Here is a 21464-nt window from a genome sequence, read left to right as displayed (position 1 = left end):
ATCTACAGAAAGGTAGGTACTGAAACACCGAGTAGCCAGAAGTTTCCATGGAAACAGTGTTCTGTTCCTACATACACATGAAGAATAAATGTCTCTACCACTTAAAAAAAATTAACTCTTAACATTCTCAAACTACTAAGAAATTAAGTTTTAACTTTTTATCAAAATACGGTAGACAAAAGTATATAAATCGTAATTATTCAGCTCAATGAATTTTCACAAAACAAACATGCCAGTGTAACCAGTCTCCAGACCAAGAGATCATTATCAGCATCCTATTGCTGATCTTACTGACATCCTCAAAGTCATTATTTCCTACCAAAGCTAACTAACTAGTCTTGACTTCTAATTCCATTGTTGGCTTTGCACATTCTTGAGCCTTACATAAAAGAAATCATTTAATATCTACTCTGGTATTTGGCTTCTTTTCACTCAATATGATGTTTGGAAGATTCAATTTCATTGCTTATAGTTTTCTAGTGTACTACAATTTAGTAATACCCATTCTGTTGATCGACCTTTGAGTTGTTGCCAGTTTGAAATTAATATAATAGTGCTCCTAAGAGGTAAGGAAACACAGTTAAAAGGTTCTAAGAATTTTAAGGATTATTGTGGAAGTAATAAACACATTATTTTTTATTGAGTAAGTCAGATATACATATTGTAACCTCCAGGATAGCTGTACTGGACCAACAGCTGAGCATCACCTGGCAGTTTCTTAAAAATGCAAATTCTCTGGCCCCAACAGAAATCTAATGATCAGGAACTCTGGAGATGGGAGCCCAGCATTCTATGTACTAAAACTCTCCTAGTGATGCTGATGCATGGTCAAGTTTAAGAACCACTGCTCTACAGCAGGTACTGGCAAATTTTCTTTTTTAAAGGGTCATATAGTAAATATTTTAGGCTTTGTAAACCATACATGTAATCTCTCTGTACAGCTACTCAATTATGCTATTGTAGTGCCAAAGCAGTGATAGGTGATATGTAAACAAATGGGTGTGGCTGTTTCAACAAAATTTTATGTACAATAGGAGGGTACTGGATTTAGCCCGTAAGCAACAGTTTGCCAATCCCTGCTCTACAGTAAGCACTAATATAAGAGTAACTGTATACATAAATAAACTAATAGAAGAAAAAATTTTAAATCTAATTAACTGAAAAGAAGTAGGAAGTGGATAAAAAGAAGGATAGAAACAAGTGGATGAAATAGAAATAGAAGACAAAGGGACAAAAATGAAGCCAAATATATCAATAATTACCTGAAAAGTAAAGGAACTAAACATTCCAAGTAAAGACCAATATTGAATTTTTAAAAAAGGTATACTTTATGAAGTCACAAAGAAGTTAAATGTAAAGGGATGCCTGGGTGGCTCAGCGGTTGAGCATCTGCCTTTGGCTCAGGATGTGATCTCGGGTTCTGTGATCGAGTCCCTCATCGGGCTCCCTGTTGGGAGGCTGCTGTTCCCTCTGCCTATGTCTCTGCCCCTCTCTCTCTTTGTGTTTCTCATGAATAAATAAAATCTTTTTTAAAAAATAGTTAAAGGTAAAATGATGGACTATGGCAAATACCAATAATCAATAGAAACTTGATGTAGCTATTCTAATTTCAAACAAAGCAGTTTGAAGAAGTATTACTAGAGACAGACTTAATAATCCTAAAGGGAGGGGGGGTGTCAATCCAATGGGGAAAAAAATCAAAACCCTGACTTTTTATGTATCCAGTAACACAGCTTCAAAAACATAAAGCAAGAAAGAACATATCTACAGAAGCAGAAAATTTTTATCACTTCTAATAACGTTCCATCTTTTCTTGACTATAAGCTAAAAGAATTCATAAAAATGAATTCATCATCACAAGTCCTCAAAAATGTTTCGTAATTTATAGAGATTATAAATATTCTAGGCTTAAAAATATTTTCTTAACTATAAAATATTCAGACCAAATCAGTTATATTTCTCCCTAGTACCTATCATTTCCTGAAATAATAAGAGTAAACCAGAAGTTGGACTGAAAGGGAACAGAAATGTGTTGTTTACCCTATAACCCCACTGCCTAGATAAGATTCCCAGGATAAGTATCATAGTTAGCCATTCTTTCTACCTTTGCTCCTTTTGAGCTTGTTTTCAACATAACGTCCTGAGTTGAACAAAGGCACATCACACCATTGCTCAAAATGCTCTTATGACTTCAAAAAAAGGTACCAGTACTCCAAGATCTTCAAGATCTTAGATACCAGGTATGTGATTCGACTTGCTGCTTCCAGCTTTTGCTCCAATCCAGCCCCACCAGTTTCCTTGACTCCTACAAGGGACTCTGTACTTGTTCCCTTTGCCTAGAAGCTCTTCCCCTCCATAGCCAGTCTGTTTACTCACCAACTTCAGATCTTTATTCTTCTATCACTTCCTCATTGAGGTCGTTTCCAGATACTAAAATCATAAATTTTCCAACATCCTAACACTACTGATCTATCCCTACCTTTCTGCTTCATTTCTCTCTTTAGCACTTACCATCTATATATTGTACTTTATTATCTGACTCTTCCCACTAAAATGTATTATCTATTAGAGTAAGAAGTTTTGTCTATTTTGTCCACTGCCATAACTCTGACATGTGAACAATGATTAGAAGGACCCATTTTGTAGTAGGGAAACCTTCGGTCTCCAGGTTATTGAAACAAAACTCCAAAGGCAAACAACTATAAATATTGAATAGAATAGATATTTTTTTTTTAAAAATCTTCCTTAAAACAATTAAGTACCTGATAAAATAGTAAGAAATAGGGGACAGAGTCAGTACATATGAATTTCTGTTCTGAAGGCTTTGTGGAACAAAGGGAACAGGATTTGGAACCTACATAAAAAAGATACAGAGTCTAATAGGAGACTCCTCCCACCAAAAGCTGGTATACCAAACAACTATACTCTTAAGGTTGAAGTGAACCTTAAGTAAGCTCTTATCTTCTTAAACTTTTTATTCTTTTCCAATTTTTCCCAAAAGAGAACAACAGAGAACTAAATCAAAAGGAGTACGTCATTAAGGTCAACTGCTTGGACAGTCAAGAAGACTTAAGCCCTAGGAACTTAGTAGGCTCACACTGGTAGTGCACCTACTCCCAAGAAACAGCTAAGGCAAATGAAAAATCTTCCTGGAATAAAGTCTCAGGCCTCATATTATATGCACAAATAATTTTTGAAGGGTCACTTGGCATGACAGAAAACAACAAACCATGAGCAAGAATAAAGAAATAGATAAGAGGAACAGATCCACTAAAAATCCTAGAATTATCAAGCACAGATTATAGGGGTGCCTGGGTGGTTCAGTCAAACATCTGCCTTTGGCTCAGGTCATGATCCCAGTGTCCTGGGATTAAACCCTGGACATCCAGCTCCCTGCTCAGTGGGGAGTCTGCTTCTCCATCTTTCTCTGCTGCTCCCCCTGCTTGTGCTCTTTCTTAGAGCACAAAAATCTTAAAAAAAAAAAAAAAAAAGGCAGACTATAAAAGCTTTACTAGGCAAGCTTGAAAATAATTTCAAGGATCAAATCATTTAAAAAGTGACAGATATTTTTTAAAAAGATTTATTGAAAGAGAGTGGAAGAGAGTACGAGAGTGTGCATGGTGTGAGTGAGGAGAGGGGCACAGGGAGAGAGAATCCTCAAGCAAACTCCCTGCTGAGCATGAAGCCTGCAATGCAGGGCTCAATTCCAGGACACTGAGATCATGCATGATCAGGGCCAAAACCAAGAGTCAGATACTCAACCGACTGAAGTCAACCAGGTGCCTTAAGAAGTGACAGATTTAAAAAAAAAAAAAAGAAAAAAAAGAAGTGACAGATTTTTAAAAACCACCAAACAGACCTTCTAGAAATAAATATATAATACCTGAAATTTAAATTCAGTGGGCAAGCATGATAGATTATATACAGCTCAAGTGAACTGGAAGATAAATCAGAAAAAAAAAATCACCTGGGATACATATGGTAGGTACTTTAATATTTACTGAATAAAAAAGGATTAAATACAGAAGGCATGATTATGTTGATACTCCAATGTTTTTAAAAAAATTACTATGGTTTGGTGCAGAAAATGAACAAGATGAATTTATTAAAAAGTACCAGAGGATAAAAACTAATAAACTAGCAGGCTACAGTGGTTATGTGTGTGATGGGAATGGAAAAGGAGGAGAGAGAAAGAAGAGTAGCTGATAAGAATAGAAGAAAAAGATGGAGATAACAGTCGGGGAGGAAGAAGAAATGGCAACAGAATAAGGAACATGATGGAAATAAAGGAGGAAATGAAGGAGTAAGGAAGAAAGGAGCAGGAGAAGGAAGGGGATAAGGGTAGTAGGGGTGAGGACAAATGGAAAGAAATAAAAAGAAGCCCAACTAGAATAAGGCTCTACCCTTTCTTGCCTTCTTGTAATAACAGGACACTGTTCTCAGCAAGCACTGAAAGATGATAGACCTACAATCCCTTATCTGCAATGACTGAAAGTCAGTAAATTCTAAGAGTCCAGCTTTAGCGTGTTTTGTCTTTTTTTTTTTTTTTTTTTTAACTCCAGTGTAGTTAACACCCAGTGTTAAACTAGATTCAGGTGTATAATATAGTGACTGAACAATTCTATACATTATTCAGTACTCATCATGATACATGTACTTTTAATCCCCTTCACCTAGTTCACCCAATCCCCCTCCCACCCTCCCCCCCCCCCCCCCCGCTATCTTCCCCCTGGTAACCATCAGTTTGTTTCCATAGTTAAGAGTCTGTTTCTTGGTTTGTCTTTTTCTTTGTTCCTTTGTGTTATTTCTTAAATTCCACATTGGAGTGAAATCATATATTTGTCTTTCTCTGACTGACTTATTTCACTCAGCATTATACACTCCAGATCCATCATGTTGTTGCAAATAGGGAGTTTATTCCTTTTTATGGCTGAGTAGTCTTTATATATTCCGGATGCTAACCCTTTATTGGATGACATTTGCAAATATCCTCGCCCATTCCATAAACCGTCTTTTAGTTTTGTTGATTCTTCTAGGATTTTTATGGTTTCAAGTCTCACATTTAGGTCCTTATTCCATTTTAGTGTATTTTTGTGTATGGTATAAGAAAGTAATCTAGTTTCATTCTTTCGCATGTAGCTGTCCAGTTATCCCAAAATCATTTGTTGAGGAGACTGTCTTTCCCCAATGCATATACTTGCCTCCTTTGTCAAAGATTGATTATAATCATGGATTTCCGAGGTTTCTATTCTGTTCCACTGTGTGTCTATTTTTGTGCCAGTACCATACTATTTTAATCACTACAGCTTTTTTGTTGTTTAAAGATTTATCAAAAAAAATAAAATAAAATAAACATTTATCTATTCATGAGAGACAGAGATAGAGAGAGGCAGAGACACAGGCAGAGGGAAAAGTAGGGTGGGGAGCCTCATGCAAGACTGAATCCCAGGACCCCAGGACCACAATCTGAGCCAAAGGCAGACGCTCAACCACTGAGCCACCCAGCTGCCCCAATCACTACAGCTTTGTAGTGTATCCTGAAATCTAGACTGTGATACCTGCAATTTTAGTCTTCTTTTTCAAGACTGCTTTGGCTCTTTGGAGAATTCTGTGGTTCCACACAAATTTCAGAACTGTTTGCTCTAGCTCTGTGAAAAATGCTATTGGTATTTTGAGAGAGATTGCATTAAATGTGTAGATTGCTAATATAAACATTTTAACAGTATTTGTTTTTCCAATCACTGAGCACAGAATATCTTTCCATTTGTTTTGTGTCATCTTCAATTTCTTTCATCAACGTTTTATAGTTTTTCAGAGTACCAGTCTTCTACCTTGGTTAAGTTTAATACTAGGTATTTTATTATTTTTGGTGTAACTGTACAAGGGACTGTTCTGAATTACTTTCTGCTGCATCATTAATGTATAGAAATGCAACAGATTTCTGTACATTAATCTGGTATCCTTTGACTTGACTGAATTTCTTTACCAGTTTTATTTAGCAATGTTACGATAGAATCTTTCGGGTTTTCCATATATAATGTATCATCTTCAAATAGTGAAAGTTTTATTTTTTCTTATAGTTTAGATGCCTCTTATTTCTTTTCCTTGGACTTCCAATACTATATTGAATAAAAGTGGTGAGATAGGACATTCTTTTCTTATTCTGGATCTTAAAGGAAAAGTTTTCAGTTTTTCAACACTGAGTACGATGTTAGCTGTGGATTTTTCATATATGGCTTTTATTATATTGAGGTATATATTCCCTCCAAATCTCTGTTAGGGAGTTTTTACCAAAAATGGATGTTGTACCTGGTCAAATGCTTTTTCTGTTGTCTACTGAAATGATCTTATGGTTTTTAACCTCTTTTGTTGATGTAATGTATCATGTTGACTGATTTGTAAATATTGAACAAGCCTTACATCTTAGGAATAAATCCCATCTGATCATGCTAAATGATTTTTAATATTGATGGATTTGATTTACTAAAATTTTGTTGAGGATTTCTGCATCTACGTTCATTAGAGATACTGGCCTGTAGTTCTCTTTTTTAGTGTCTTTATCTGGTTTTGGTATCAGAGTAAAGCTGGCTTCATAGAATAGATTTGGAAGCTTTCCTTCCACTTCTATACTTTGGAATAGTTTGAGAAGAACAGGTGTTGTCTTCTTTAAATTGTTTCATCTTTTTAAATTCATTTGGTAGCAAAATCTAAATTGATCTGAACTTAGCTTATGGCAAAATATGTGAACTGACATGAAGCTATTTATTGTCTTTATTTCACTCATTGTGAATCTGCATATATTTAACTATAAAAATATTAATGTGCTTGATTACAAGGTACGACCTCAGACCCAGCTGGAGTTGTATCATATATGGTTTATGAGCACTACTTTTCTAAATTCTGACCTATTCAGAATTCTAAAACATAGAATTCCCAAGCTGGTCCCCAAGGTTTCAGGTAGGAAACTGTAAATTTATATTGCCATAATCAAATCCCTTCCGTTTTTTCTTTTTCCCTTCAAAGGAAAGCAATATATTCAAATCGCTATTCAAACTTTCCACTTCATTCTTATGGGTGTATGTGTTCCAAAACCTGAAATTTCTGTATCTGAATTCACATAAAGAATAAAAAAACTGCTCCATTTTTACATGCCAATCAAAAGATAAAGCCAGGGACGCCTGGGTGGCTCAGCGGTTGAGCCTCTGCCTTTAGCTCAGGGCGTGATCCCAGTTAGGGGATCGAGTTCCACATCAGGCTCCTGTGGGGAGCCTGCTTCTCCCTCTGCCTATGTCTTTGCCTCTGTGTGTGTGTCTCTCATGAATAAATAAATAAACTCTTTAAAAAAAGATAAAGTCAAAACTTTATATCATATCTCATTAAAAAAATTCATTTTGGGTGGCTTTTCTTCAGTAAACCAACTAGTTAAGAAAGAACAACCCACAACACCATCAAATTTCATGCACAAATATACTGTTTCATATTAAGTAGCTTCTTATACCAAAGTTCCTCTTTCCTCTTGAAGCTATATCCTTCCTTATTCTAATTAAAACATTGAGTAAGAGGACTTTGGATTCCTGAATGCTTTTACTCTCTTACATATCTAACAATGACCATGATCGTATGTAACAGGTCAATTAGTAACTGAGATTAGGAAACAATAATTTCTATAAGCTATGGTACCATAGGTATCTCAGAAAAGTCAGTTTTAATTGCCTGCACTCCTCACTCTGCTTTTACAATAGAATACTCTCCTTGGCTTTCCTCTGACTTCAAAGGTCCCTCTAGCTCAGTCTCTTCCTCCTTTATCCAATCATTAAATGTTGAATATCTTCCTTCCCTCCAGACTACACACTTTCTAAATGCCTTCAACTATTCTCAATAGTTTAAAAAACATCTATATGCTCACAACTCTCAAATGTTTGTCTCTAGCCTATACCATCTCTAAATTCCAGACCTAAGTATTCAACTGCCCTGCTAAATATCTCTCCCCTTTGATATCTTGAAGGCATCTCTAATCTGACATACGTAACCTAACACCAATACCATCTCCAAACATGTTCTCTGTTCTCCCCAAGTCTACCTCTATCACAGTAAATGACATCACCATCTATTTAGCTATTCAAGCCCACGATGTAGGAGCCCCATTCCAAGTTCTCTGCCCCACATTGATTATTAATAATTCTTGTTGTATATAACTCCAAGTTATATTTCAAATCCACCTAATTTATTTTTATTTCTGGTGCCATTCCTAATCTAAGACCAGACCAGTATCTTCTCTGCTTGTACTGCTACAACTTAACTGGTCTCCCTGCTTCATTCTTGAACTTTCAAACCACAGAGTAGGCAAAGAGATCACCTAAAAATGTAATTTGGACCGGTGGCTGCTGAAACTGAAAAATTAAAGGCTGATGGGGAACTTTATAAATAATAGATCAAGTTGACAACACCTGAACCCATTGTTCAATACTAATATACAAAAAAAGACCATCAGGCACTGTATGGCTTCTGATAAAAATACATAACACCATCTATAAAAAATGTGTGCCAAAAACTGCCCAAGAAACAAAAACAAAAAAATCAGGCCTGATTCTGATCAAGCCATTAGGAGAATTTTCAATTTTCAGGAAATAAAGGGGATATAAAAACCTTAAAAAACAAAAACATAAAACCACCATGGCAATGTAATCATCAAAATCTAGTATGTGGTAAAACTTTACCTGATATATTTTTACAACAAATAAGTGGCAAGAGGAAAAAAAGAGAGACATCTGCTAAAGATGAATAGAGCATTAAGTGATTTATCAGCCAATTAGAATGGTCAACCTTGTTTGAATTAAAATTCGATTGTAAAAACATATTTAGGACACAACTGAGTAAATCTGAACACTGAATATTTGATACTAAGGGTTAATTTTTTAGATATGAAAACTGGTTGTCAATAAAAGATTTCCTGGTAACTAACAAACAAAACCTCTAATTGTCTTTTAAAAAGATGTTTTACTTTACGTGTGTGAGTGTACATACATATGTGTCCACACACAGATACGCCAATCCAGCAGGACAGGTAAAGCTAAGGAAAGATGGGTAGGGATAGAGATGAATAAAGATTGGTTACGTATTGATAATTTCTTGAAGCTGTATAGTGGGTAGTAATGGAGGTTTGTCACAACATTCTCTATTTCCGGGTATGTTTGAAATTCTTCCTTAAAAGAACTATGACAATTTGAATCGCTTTGCTCTCTTGCTTAAAACCCTGTAATGGAACCCCAATAAAATTATTAGAAATATATTAAGACCACAGAAATGAGGCAGGGCAAAGTATATGAAATCAGCATGCAAACAAATAGTAGCAACAAGTTCTCGTAAAATGCAAATTAAAAGGATGAAAAGCTTTTGAAAAATAAAACCACTCCTTAGTTGCAACTCAGAATTCTTAAAAGCAGACTGAAACAGCAGTGAGAATTGGTCTACCTTGTAGGACAGAGAAGTGATACTCTCTAAGCTACCAAGGACAGGAATGATTTGCAAGGAACCACTGAAAGTCCCTATGAAATGATTTCATCATTAAGGTCTTCCAATTCCCAACTCAGAAAGCTCAATACTTTATACACAAGTATGCGTGTGCATGCTTACGTATGTGCATGTGTGTGCACCCACACACACACACAATTCTGTAAAATAGAACCTCCAGAAAAGGGGAAAAAAGTTCTTGTAATCGCATAAACTTTTATTTGCCAAAATTAAAATTTAATAAAAGGATTGGATGAGAAAGTTAAGGAGAACCCCTAGAATACAAGGGAAAAGAGAAAGACATAAAAGTTAAGAGACAAAACATAATGGACAGTGAATCAACACAGGAGGTTCAACATGACTGGTAACAATTTTGTAAGGAGAGACTAAAGCTAAGGAAGGGGAGAAATTTATCAAAAAAATAAAAGAAGATTTCTCAGAGCCAAAGAAAATCACCAGCTTTAAGAAGTAAAATAATCAAACAGTAAACATTTACAATGTATTCAACTTAAACTAAAACAAAAAATCCTAGTGAAATGACTAGAAATTAAAAATCCAAGTGCTTCAAAACAACGGCTAAATTTTAATATTCTCACAAAGATGCTGCATTTTGAGGATCACAATTAATCTTAAATTGTTAATAATTTTATTTAAAAAATAAGGTCCATCTCATATAAAGTTTAAAATAGACCAAGAAATTTCATAATGTCTCTTACTTAGCTTTCTAGGTAGGTATTAACTCACTAGTTAAAAACCTGCTTGAAAACTTTTATTCTTTTCTTTAAAGGAACCCATTAAAAATTTAAGACCTCTGATAGTTCAATGAAATTAAGGGGCAGAGACAATTTCTTACTTGGTATTAATAAAATTTAAAACAACATATTTCATGATACCCATAATATCAAAGTAAATAATAAATGACATTCATAATAAGGTTTATTTTTTTTTAAGATTTTTAAATTTATTCATTTGAGAAAGACAGAGAGAGTAAGAGCACAAGCAGGGGGGAGGGGGCAGCGAGAGAGGGAGAAACAGACTCCCTACTGAGCAGGGAGCCCAACAACCATGATGTGGGGCTTGATCCCAGAACCCTAAGATCATGACCTGAGCCACAGGCAGAGGCTTAACCAACTGAGCCACCCAGATGCCTCAATAAGGTTTATTTACAACCTTCACAAAAAGTCATTTTGGGTAAATTTTCATGACAACTATAGTTGGTCATAATAGCTGTCAAGAACATCAACTATACATTCTACACATACCCAAAAAAACGATGTAAACCTTTTCTTGAAGAATCAGGTTCATCAGCAATATCATCTTGGAGGATATGCTGTTACTGGTGCCCCAAGACCTTGCACCCAGATGGGTAAGGTGGTCTTCTGTTTCAAGAAGGCTAAGATTTTCTACTGCCTAAATTGCTGAATGCCCAATCTTTTGTTCCTTGTTATTTACTTTTTTTCCTTGTAGACTCCTTGTTTTCCCCATTATCGCTGTTTCTAGAGAAAAAGTTTGGCCTTTTTGCTACTAAATTAAAGGGCTGCTTTCTTTCAGTGATTTGTGTTAACCCAATTCTAGCATAGCACAAAGAATATTCCAGGGTATAGAAGATGAGATATTTACTCAGCACTAATTTCTTGCTATTGTTCCTTTCCCACCGAATCAGCAGTCATGTCAGTTTGGGGTGGTCTAGAAGGCTTACCTCTAGAAAGTCAAGGTTATACAATCACTTATATGTTTTTTTAAAAGATTCATGTTTGGGGGAAAAAATGCTCAATATCACTCAGCATCAGGGATATACAAATCAAAATCACAATGAGATACCACCTCACACCTGTCAGAATGGCTAAAATTAACAAGTCAGGAAATGACAGATGTTGGCGAGGATGCAGAGAAAGGGGAACCCTCGTACACTGCTGGTGGAAATGCAAGCTGGTGTGGCCACTCTGGAAAATAGTATGGAGGTTCCTCAAAGAGTTGAGAATAGAGCTATCCTGTGACCCAGCAGACCCAGCAATTGCACTACCAGGTATTTACCCCAAAGATACAAATGTAGTGAGCTGAAGGGGCCATCTGCACCCCAGTGTTCACAACATCAAACTATGGAAAGAGCCATGATGTCCACTGACAGCTGAATGGATAAAGATGATGTATGATGTGTGTGTACACACACACACACACACACACACAATGGAATACTACTCAACCATCAAAAAATGAAATCTTGCCCTTTGCAATGATGTGGATGAAACGAGAAGATATTATTCTAAGCAAAGTAAATCAATCAGAGAAAGACAATTATCATATGATCTCACTCGCGTGTGGAATTTAAGAAATAAAAGAGAGGATCATAGGGAAAGAGAGGGAAAAATTAAATAAGACAGAATCAGGGAGGGAGACAAACCATAAGAGACTCTTAGCCACAGGAAACAAACTGAGGGTTGCTGGAGGGGAGGGTGATGGGAGACACGGTAACTGGGTGATGGACATTAAGGAAGGCACATGATGTAATGAGTACTGGGTGTTATATAAGACTGATGAATCAGTGACCTCTACCTCTGAAACCAATAATACATTATATATTAATTAATTGAATTTAAATAAAAATTTTAAAAATATTCATGTTTGAAAGAACAGAGTGTATTGAAATGTTGTAAGTGTAGAAACAATCTATTTGCAACAAAACCTTGTTTCTTTCTAGCCACTCTGCAGCAATAACACCAAAGGGCAAATTCCTCCCATGAGCTTTTGAGGCAGATTGCAGGGCTCAGTGCCACATAATAATCCTACAGGTTTTTAACTCTATCTGATTTGACTGCCCAGAGCTACTTTGCAATCAGCTGACTACTTGGTTTTATATTCTTGGGTAAGGATAAATAAAACTAAACAGAAAGGCACATGAGAGCCACCCTCAGCAACTCTTCACTTGATAGCCATTACAGTGTTTCAAAAACCTGTTTGCCTAGAAATAAAACTAATAAAATCTTTCATATGATCTTGAAGTTAAGCTTATATAACATGTATTCAATAGATAATAGCCAGAATATATAAAAAGTAACTATCAATAAATAACAAGAAAGTTAAATAACAACAACAACAACAACAACAAAAGTTGGCTAAGGATGCCAGAACATAATTCATAGAAAAGGAAATACAAATAACCAAACATTTGAAGATGATCAACCTTACCAGGCAGTGGAAATGTCTTTAAAAGGGTGAGATATTTTTCACCTGTCTGACAGGTAAATTTAAAAAATATTAGTAATAGTGAGAACTGAAAAGAATGCAGAATAGCAGGCACTGGTAGTGGGAATATAAGGGGTAAAGTCTCTTTTTGAGGAAATTAGCTACAATGAACACAATCTGAAATGAAAAAAACTTAGATCCAGAAATTCTAAAGTATTTTAAGAAACATATGTGTATACACACGTATTATTTGTAGAAAAGTGTTTCAGAATCATTTAAAAAATTTTATGTGATTAAATAACCTCAAATTCTATAAAAGAAATGGTTATGATACATTCATACTATGGAATATTATGTAACAATTCAAAGACAGTTACACATGAGGAACATTAAAAAAAAAACAGAAAAACTCTGTGCCATACTGAGTAGACATAGCAAATGGCAAAAATACTTTCAGAACAATATCATTTATGCAAACAAAAACCAAAACCATTTATTTTGATACTTAATATGCATGTAAGGCACAGTAAAAGGTATGCAAAAACAGATACCACAATAATAAAAGTGTTCACCTCTGTTTATACCTGGGCTTTGAGGTGGTTCTGAGGGGAATTTTACTTTATCTGCATTGTTTGAATTTTGAAAAGAAGATATTTCTGTTAGTCAAAATGAAAGAATAAGAAATAACACAGGTTAGGAATAACATCATCCATTTGTTACACATGTTCACATGATATTAGCATAGTATATGTGTATTATATGTGAGAAAGACTAATATACAAGAGTATATATAAAACTGATAAAGACTACAAATCCCAAGGTAACATGTTACTATGTTTACTATCTTTACTGTTCAGATTTCCTATTTCTATTTTTAAACTAAATTGAATTCATTTTTTTAGGGCACCTGGGTGGCTCAGTCAGTTAAGCATCTGCCTTTGTTTTTTTGTTTGTTTGTTTTTGTTTTTGTTTTTATTTATGATAGTCACTCAGAGAGAGAGAGAGGCAGAGACACAGGCAGAGGGAGAAGCAGGCTCCATGCCGGGAGCCCGACGTGGGATTCGATCCCGGGTCTCCAGGACCGCGCCCTGGGCCAAAGGCAGGCACCAAACCGCAGCGCCACCCAGGGATCCCCGCATCTGCCTTTGTTTTAAGTCATGATCCCAGGGTCCTGGGACTGAGTCCCACATTAGGCTCCCTGCTCAGCAGGGAGTCTGCTTCTCCTTCTACTCGTCCCCGCTGCTTGTGCGCTCTCTCTCAAACTCATTCTCTCATAAATTTCTTTTTAATTGTTTTTTTAGAATAAACTCTATGCTCAACATGGGGCTCAAACTCACAACCCCAAGATCAAGAGTCTCAAGCTTTACCAAGTGAGCTAACCAAGCACCCCTCTAGATTTCCTGTTTTTATTATTTACTTATATTTTAAAAGATTTTATTTATTTAATCATGAAGACACAGAGAGAGAGGAAGAAACATAGACAGAGGAAGAAGCAGGCTCCCTGTGGGGAGCTTGATGCAGGACTCGATTCCAGGATCCCAGGATCATGTCCTGAGCTGAAGGCAGATGCTCAACTGCTGAGCCACCCAAGCATCCTGATTTCCTATTTTTAAATAAAGGTGTATTGCTATACTTATCAATAAAATGCAATAAAAGTACTCCCATTTTTAAATAAAGGTGTATTGCTATACTTATCAATAAAATGCAATAAAAGTATTCCCATTTTGAAGAATAGAATGAGAAAGGTTTACCCTCTGAACTTTATAAAAGACTGTTGCTTTGATTTTTTTAAATGAGTACATTCCTAAATAGTCTGAATGTATTTATGTATTGCTTGAAATACGAAAAATTAAGCAAAAATACACTGATAGCCATTGACTTAATGTTTAATGTGATTTATGTTTAAGAAAGAAACAAAATCTAGATATGGCCCAAATCAAATTTAACATTTAGAGTTACCTGTAAATTAAGGTTTAAAACAGAAATAAATATATAAACTTGGCAATGCCCATAAATATACGAGAACTTAAATTGCTAATTTTGATGGACTTTGCCTTAAAAATTAGTTAAAATTATTTTCATAAGGACATCTAAAAGAGTTACGTAAATTCTTGGAATAAACCATTACAATATCAAATCAAAATATACCTAACAGTTTAAATGACTATTTACCAATATCATCATTTTGCATCCCATTACATTTGCATCCCATTCCTCATAGTTCCAAGGAGACAAACTCCTGAGAGAAAAGTCATATTGTCATAAGGAAAGATAAAACTGTGACATTTAAAACTTCCAAATACATACCAGTCTTCCTTAAGAACCTAGTGAAAATACACAGAATATTTTTGAGGAACTTCAAATTTCCCTTCATACATATCTCTGGCATTGATGATGTTATAAAGTTTACTTCTAAGCATATTTTAAAAAGCTCTAATAACAAAAAAAAATCATGCTCAGGTAGTTAGGGGTTATGAAGGACAATACTGAATGCAACTTAAGGTTCTAGATTTGGTTCTCGTTTGCTCTGTGCCTAGATCTAGGACTTATCATAGTAGCAAGCCTCAGTTTCACAATCTGTGCAATGGAAATGCCAAAATATTCCATATACTTATAGAATTATTTGTACCTGAGGAGTTAATGTAGACTAAGTATACTAAAGTACTCTGGAACAGTATAATGCACTGTAGAAATATTTTTAAAATTATTATAATAAAACACTGGAAAAATCTATTTTTAATCAAATTATACCCTATATAGGATTTGTAAAAGAATAAATATTTTCTAGAGAACTATTTACTAGGGACACTGACAAATCACAAGCATGTTAATTAAAATAGTGTCTATGGCAAGCCATTTTGCTTCCTTAAATACTTTATTAATACAAGATTCTACTTGTTGTCATATACAACAGGAAAGATGATAAGCTAGCCAACCAAACCTTCCTGCAAAAGCTGTCATTCGTCTAAGAGCCATATTCCATATTCTCTCTTCAAAGCTTTTGCATATATTCCATGTTTCTTCCAATAACCCTTCCTATAGACTACCACTGACTGAGGGCTTGCTTGGGTTGCAAGGTAAACTGTCATATTTGCCAGATCCTATACAGACATATCAAGCAGAAAAGGATACTAAATGGCAAGCAAGCACACATGTGCATATATTCACACACAACTGTACAAATACACACACACACACACACACACACAGTCTTTAGGAAGTAAATACATTTCTCACACAGCAAATGATCGTCACTTTAAAAGGAAGTATATAACAACACAAGCACAAGAAGAAAAATAGATCTTACTCACCATCTCCCATAGCCATTCAGATGGTCCAGGGAGCTTTCTCAAACCGAGAGGTCAAACAGCACAGCAAATAAATGCTGCTCGGTGCCTGCGCCACTGGGCTCGGCCTGCAGCCTGCAGACACCCAGAGCACTGTGTGACCCAGGCCGCGCTGCAGCTCTGCACCGCAATAGCCAACAGCTGCTACTCCACTTCAAAATAAAAGTCTGGGGTCTTGCTGAAAATCCTTGTCTATTTAGCAGAACCTAGCAGAGCCTGATCAAGATTATTCTTTAACTACACATATGTGGTTATACACAGGTTACGGTGCTTCTCCTTATACTGGCTGCCTGAAATTTAATGTAAGAAAAGCTCGAGGAGCCAATAAATGCCATTCCACTAGGGGACTTTTAATGCAATCATCAAAACACAAGGCATGTGTTCAGCAATCATTTTCTGCTTCCCTAAAGATATCCATGTAATCAGTAGCGATCACATGATCTGATGGATTAACTGATTTGTGCCTTTTAAAAAAGGTTTTCATGCTTTTGTTATTACCTTTTAATATTTACAACAGAAGATTGCTAGAAGTGCACAAACAGGAATAGCCCAGTTTCCATGATTAACTGCTCTCATTATGCAGGAAGCATTTCTGGCTGCCGTAAACAAATCACGTCAAAGGCAGCCCATCAAAGGCTGCTCTGTGTGCGGACAGCAGAGCCACACGGAACAAAGCTTGCTTCTGGTAGAGACAGAACCTAGCCAGTGCGCAGCTGCAGGACACGGAGCACCCTCCATCCAAGCTGCACAACCATCAGCACATTGTCAAGCTTCGGGAAGCCCTGGGGCTAATAGTCACAAACAAACACGTTTTAAAATCAATGTAAGAAAAGGGCTGCTTTGCTTTTCACTAAAGTGTATGCTACAAGCATATAAACAACTAGACTGCAAGTTACCTTATTTAGCCTCTTATAATCCAAGTATCAGGGTAATTTCAGAGCCTAATTTCTATGCTTTGTTTTATTGCAGCCTTCTAGAGCAATTTTTTTTCTAGCAACTGTTTCAAATATAGAAGTGGGGAAGCATTTTACAATGATTTCACTCCAAGACTTCATTAGGTCCTATGCACAGGAGACAAATGAGAATTTTGCATAGTTTTTTCACAGTGAAAGAGAAAAAGACTTACAGTCACAGCCACCAACACTGTTGGTGTTTACATCTCAGCTAGTGTAGGAGATGGTCTAGAAAGCTCCATGACAACAGGCCCAGACATAATCACAGGGGGCCTGCAACTCTCAGTCTTTTCCTTCCTCCAGGGCTGGTACTGCCTCCTTCCAGCCTTGATCTGATTAACTTTAAACTCAGTTATCTTCTAACAGCAGAGCTAATTCCACTGTACTCAGGGATTCTGCTCTAGATTACTTTACTTATTAATAATTTAATATTATTAAATATATAATAATTTAATATGAGAATTAAAGTCAGGCTTAGAAAACCCTCAAGATTAAAAAATGTGCATTTCTCCCTTTCCTAAACTAAATGATGTGCTCAAATCTCTAATTATGTAATTTACTTTGTGTCTTGAGTATGCTGAACTAGTTCTCTAGAGAATCAAGTCAAAGAGTTCAACCAAAACTTAAATCAAAAGAATATAGATATGGCAGTTATGAAAGAAATCAGAGACAAAAAGCATGAGATGTAAAATTGTGTATCGGGACATGCATAAGGGGATAAGAGGTACACTAAAGAGAAAAAAATATCTCTTATAAAGTTATACCTTAATAACAAATCCCCTGGGTTTTTTTTGTTTTTGTCTGTGTTTACTAAAATGATCTTTTCATCCCCAACCACTCTAAATCAATATATCGTAAGAAGTGTGATGCTTTAGGCATAGACGCTAAAAATTTTTATTTACCAAACAGAGAATATCATATGAAATAAATCTGAACTGAATGCCATGTTTGGGTAAACTCTTAACAATTTGCTTTGCACATGTACGCCAAGTGATAGAGAAGAGGTGCTACCTTCAAAGGCTCTCAGTCTGTTATATGCATGAACTATTTTCACAAGTTTTCATCGTGAGCTTTTATTTTGCCCAGTAATGTTTTTCCGTTCTATAACTTTAAAGTTTTAGGTTGAGGGCACAATTACAATAAGCCAATAAGGGCTGAAAATTTTGTAGGGAAAAATCGTGGAGAAATTTAAAAAAGAGTATTACTTTGGGTACAAACTTTTTACCTTCAAATTTTTACTTACAAAAATTCGTTTTCAGTGTTCAATTGATAGATTTCTCTCCTATAAAAATTATTCAAAAATTATTCATTGTCTGGGGTTAGGATGACACATACCATAATGTTAGTGTAAATAATTTTTTCACTTAATTGTTTTCACTTAGCTGCAAGGATTTTAGGAATAATTTAAATTAGTTTCATTAAATTCATTAAACAAACGGTAGTTGTATTTTTTCCATTACCAACTGTAATCATTCTGGATATTCATTTGCTTACTTGTTTACAATCTATCTCCCTCCCTAGAATGTAGGCTCCCTGAGGCAGAAATTTTGTCTTCTTCACTGTTGTATGTAACATGATCTAATTTACATTTTAAATCACTCTTACTTCTGGGTAGAAAATAGATTCTAGAAGGCAAACATGGAATAGAAATCTATTGCAATAATCAGGTAAAAGCTAAAGACTTAGGGTGGTGTGTGAGCAGTGGACACAGGAAAAAAAATGAACAAATTTTGGATATATTAGGATTTCAAAGGTAAACCAAGGGGGAGATCAATTCAGGTTTGTACCCTGAGCTGATGATGGCAGCACTGGCTGAAATGGTAAACTGGGAGAAAAACAGATTTGAGGAAAAGGAAGAGACAACAGTTAAGCCTGAGATGCCTATTAAGCACCCCAAAGGAAATGTAATCGAGCCACAAGCTACTAAATCTAGAGCATAAGAGAGGTAAATAAGGGCCAGAATCACACATTTAGGAGTCAACAGCAAGTAGTCATGATTTAAAGCCTTTGGGCCGGATTACATTACAGAGAAAGAATACAGACAAGGGAGAGGAGAGACCTAGGCCCTGGGACTTGCCAATATGATGAATAGGCTTCCCTTTTCTATTCTCTTCCCTTATTAATGAATCCATTAAAGTATTTTTCAGTGACAGCATAGTATTGTCATCAAAAACACCCTGATCTATTTCTATATCCCACTGTATGACTATTAAACTTTAACATTCACATTTGACCACAGTTAGAATATTCAGATCATAATCTCCAATACATAAAGTCTCTGAAGACTCTTTCCAAGAGAAATAAATGCCAGATACTGACCCCAAACCTCCTGTTTATGGAGAAACGAGAAAAAGAAATGGGAGCTAAGAGAACAGGGAATGTAAAACCTTCTATTTTGAAGGTAACAGAAATAACCTCACAAAAAGACAGCACTTTCAAAATAAACCATGTCCAAGTAATAAATACCTTAAATTTATAATACACATTTTAACTTTTTTCTTAGAGTTGTAGCCACATAATCAAATACACAAATGAGAATGCACTATAAATGGAATGAAAACACAGTAATCTCAATCCAGGAAATTTAGATTAAATTTAATCTTCCTGCTGTTTCTGGTTTCTATGGAAATAGAGGTAACTGCTGGAAAAATTAGGATAAGGTACTCAGAACACCTTCTATTCAGAGAAGAGTGAGAAACAGCTGGCAGTCAGGGTGAGGACTGTTGCACTGAAGTCAGTTTACGCTTCTGGAACTAAGTTTAGATTAGGGTAGACACAAGCTTTTTAACACTGAACTGTCATTCCATCTGCCTTCCTGAAACACAATAAGGCTCAGTCTTGGTTTAATAAAAAAGAACTAAATTATATTAACTAGTTCTTCCATTATTTGACTACACAACTCACACACCAATTTTCCCCCCAATATCAGGTGTATTACTAAGGTAACCACACTCTATTTATTTTTAAAGATTTATTTATTCGAGAGAGAGCTTGAGCATGCGTGGGGGGGAACAAAGGGAGAGAGAAGGGGAAGAAGATTCTCATTGAGTTTAGGGCTTTGAGATCATGACCTGAGCCAAAATCAAGAGGCTGATGCTTAGGAGACTGAACAACCCGGGTGCCTTCTCTCCCACTCTCTTTAATAGGAACCTACTTTCCTAGGTGGAAAAAACACCTGTACTATTTTTGGAAAAAGAATATATTCTTCACATATATGGCTAAAAATGAAAAGTCGTGGTAAATGCCACCCACTAAAACCAAACATAATCTAGCAACCTTACAAAAAGAAGAGCAACCACCAAATTGAGTAAGTGCCAGATACTAACCCGAAACAACCTTGTATTCTAAATTGGTCTCATATCAGTTGAGAAACCAAAGATGATCAGATCATGCTGATGAAGTTTCTACATGTAAGTCTCTTCACCAATATCATCACTGAGAGTCTACACATAGGTGTCATAAAGCCCATCAATCCCAAAACTTTTACTAAAAACAACTAAGACAATTACTTTTGGAATGAAAACATTTTATGCATGGAACATGGAAAGCAAGAGAGTCAACGTATCTTCAACCCAGAAGCTACAAAAATTAGGAAAAGAACCGTATCATTTTACACAATTGATCCAAAATTAAATTTTCAGTTACTATAAAAGAGTCAGAGAATAGGTAATAATTAGCAGGATGTAAAGACTCTATTATTATATCCTAACTAAAGTTCAAGCCACAAAATCAAATCTGTTGAATCAGTGACATAACAGTTGACTTGAAAACATGTTTTACTACCTAAAACTTTGCTAAACAATCTTAGAAATGTTTGAGAACTGAAATAACATAATTATTCTTACCTTTGTAGACACTCAAAATCATGCCACCTGAATTTTGCACTTCATCAAATTTGGCAAAAATCATCTCTAATCTGGAAATAAAGAACACATTTTTTTTTTTGTTTTGTTTGTTTTTTTCACATTAGTTTTTATACAGTTTTTCTTAAAGTTTTTTTAAGATCTTATTTATTTGACAGAGAGAGGGCGCGCACAAGTTGGGGATGGGGGGGCGGACAGGGAGAAGCAGACTCCCTCGTGAGTAGGGAGTCTGACGTGGGGCTTGATCCCAGGACCCTCGGGATTATGACCTGAGCCGAAGGCAGATGCCCAACCATCTGAGCCACTCAGGCGCCCTTTATATACAGTTTAAATAGAAACAATTTCCTTAATCACTTCCCTGAGAAAAATAAGTTCAGGGATTCAGTTAGTTTTATACAATTCTCTTTTTAATTACCTCACTTATTAAGAGAAAACACAAAGCCCATCCCTCTTAAGTAGAGAAGCAGCCAAACACAGGCAGTTATCTACGTGCAGTTTCATAAAATTATGAAATTGTTTCATAATTTCATAAAATTATTTCTCCAAACACATCAAAAATACATTAGCTACAATCTTATAATAAATCTACTGAGTCACCAAGACATCTT

At 35.7% G+C, this 21464-nt stretch overlaps 1 protein-coding gene across 27 annotated transcripts in view; it reads right to left on the bottom strand.

The window, feature by feature from the left end:
- CLASP2 (cytoplasmic linker associated protein 2) overlaps positions 1 to 21464 on the bottom strand; it is a 176587-nt gene that overhangs the window by 121692 nt on the left and 33431 nt on the right. For 26 of the 27 annotated variants that reach the window (XM_041733812.1, XM_041733817.1, XM_041733813.1 and 23 more), the window contains exon 7: positions 20839 to 20909. In XM_041733812.1, the coding sequence (XP_041589746.1) occupies positions 20839 to 20909 (71 nt within the window). Of the gene's footprint in view, positions 1 to 16004; positions 16163 to 20838; positions 20910 to 21464 lie in introns of those variants that run through there. The other variant, XM_041733835.1, reaches the window with a different exon arrangement.

This window comes from Vulpes lagopus, chromosome 19 (assembly GCF_018345385.1).
Source record: "Vulpes lagopus strain Blue_001 chromosome 19, ASM1834538v1, whole genome shotgun sequence".
NCBI lineage: Eukaryota > Metazoa > Chordata > Mammalia > Carnivora > Canidae > Vulpes > Vulpes lagopus.
This window is presented reverse-complemented; position numbering and strand designations above follow the sequence as displayed.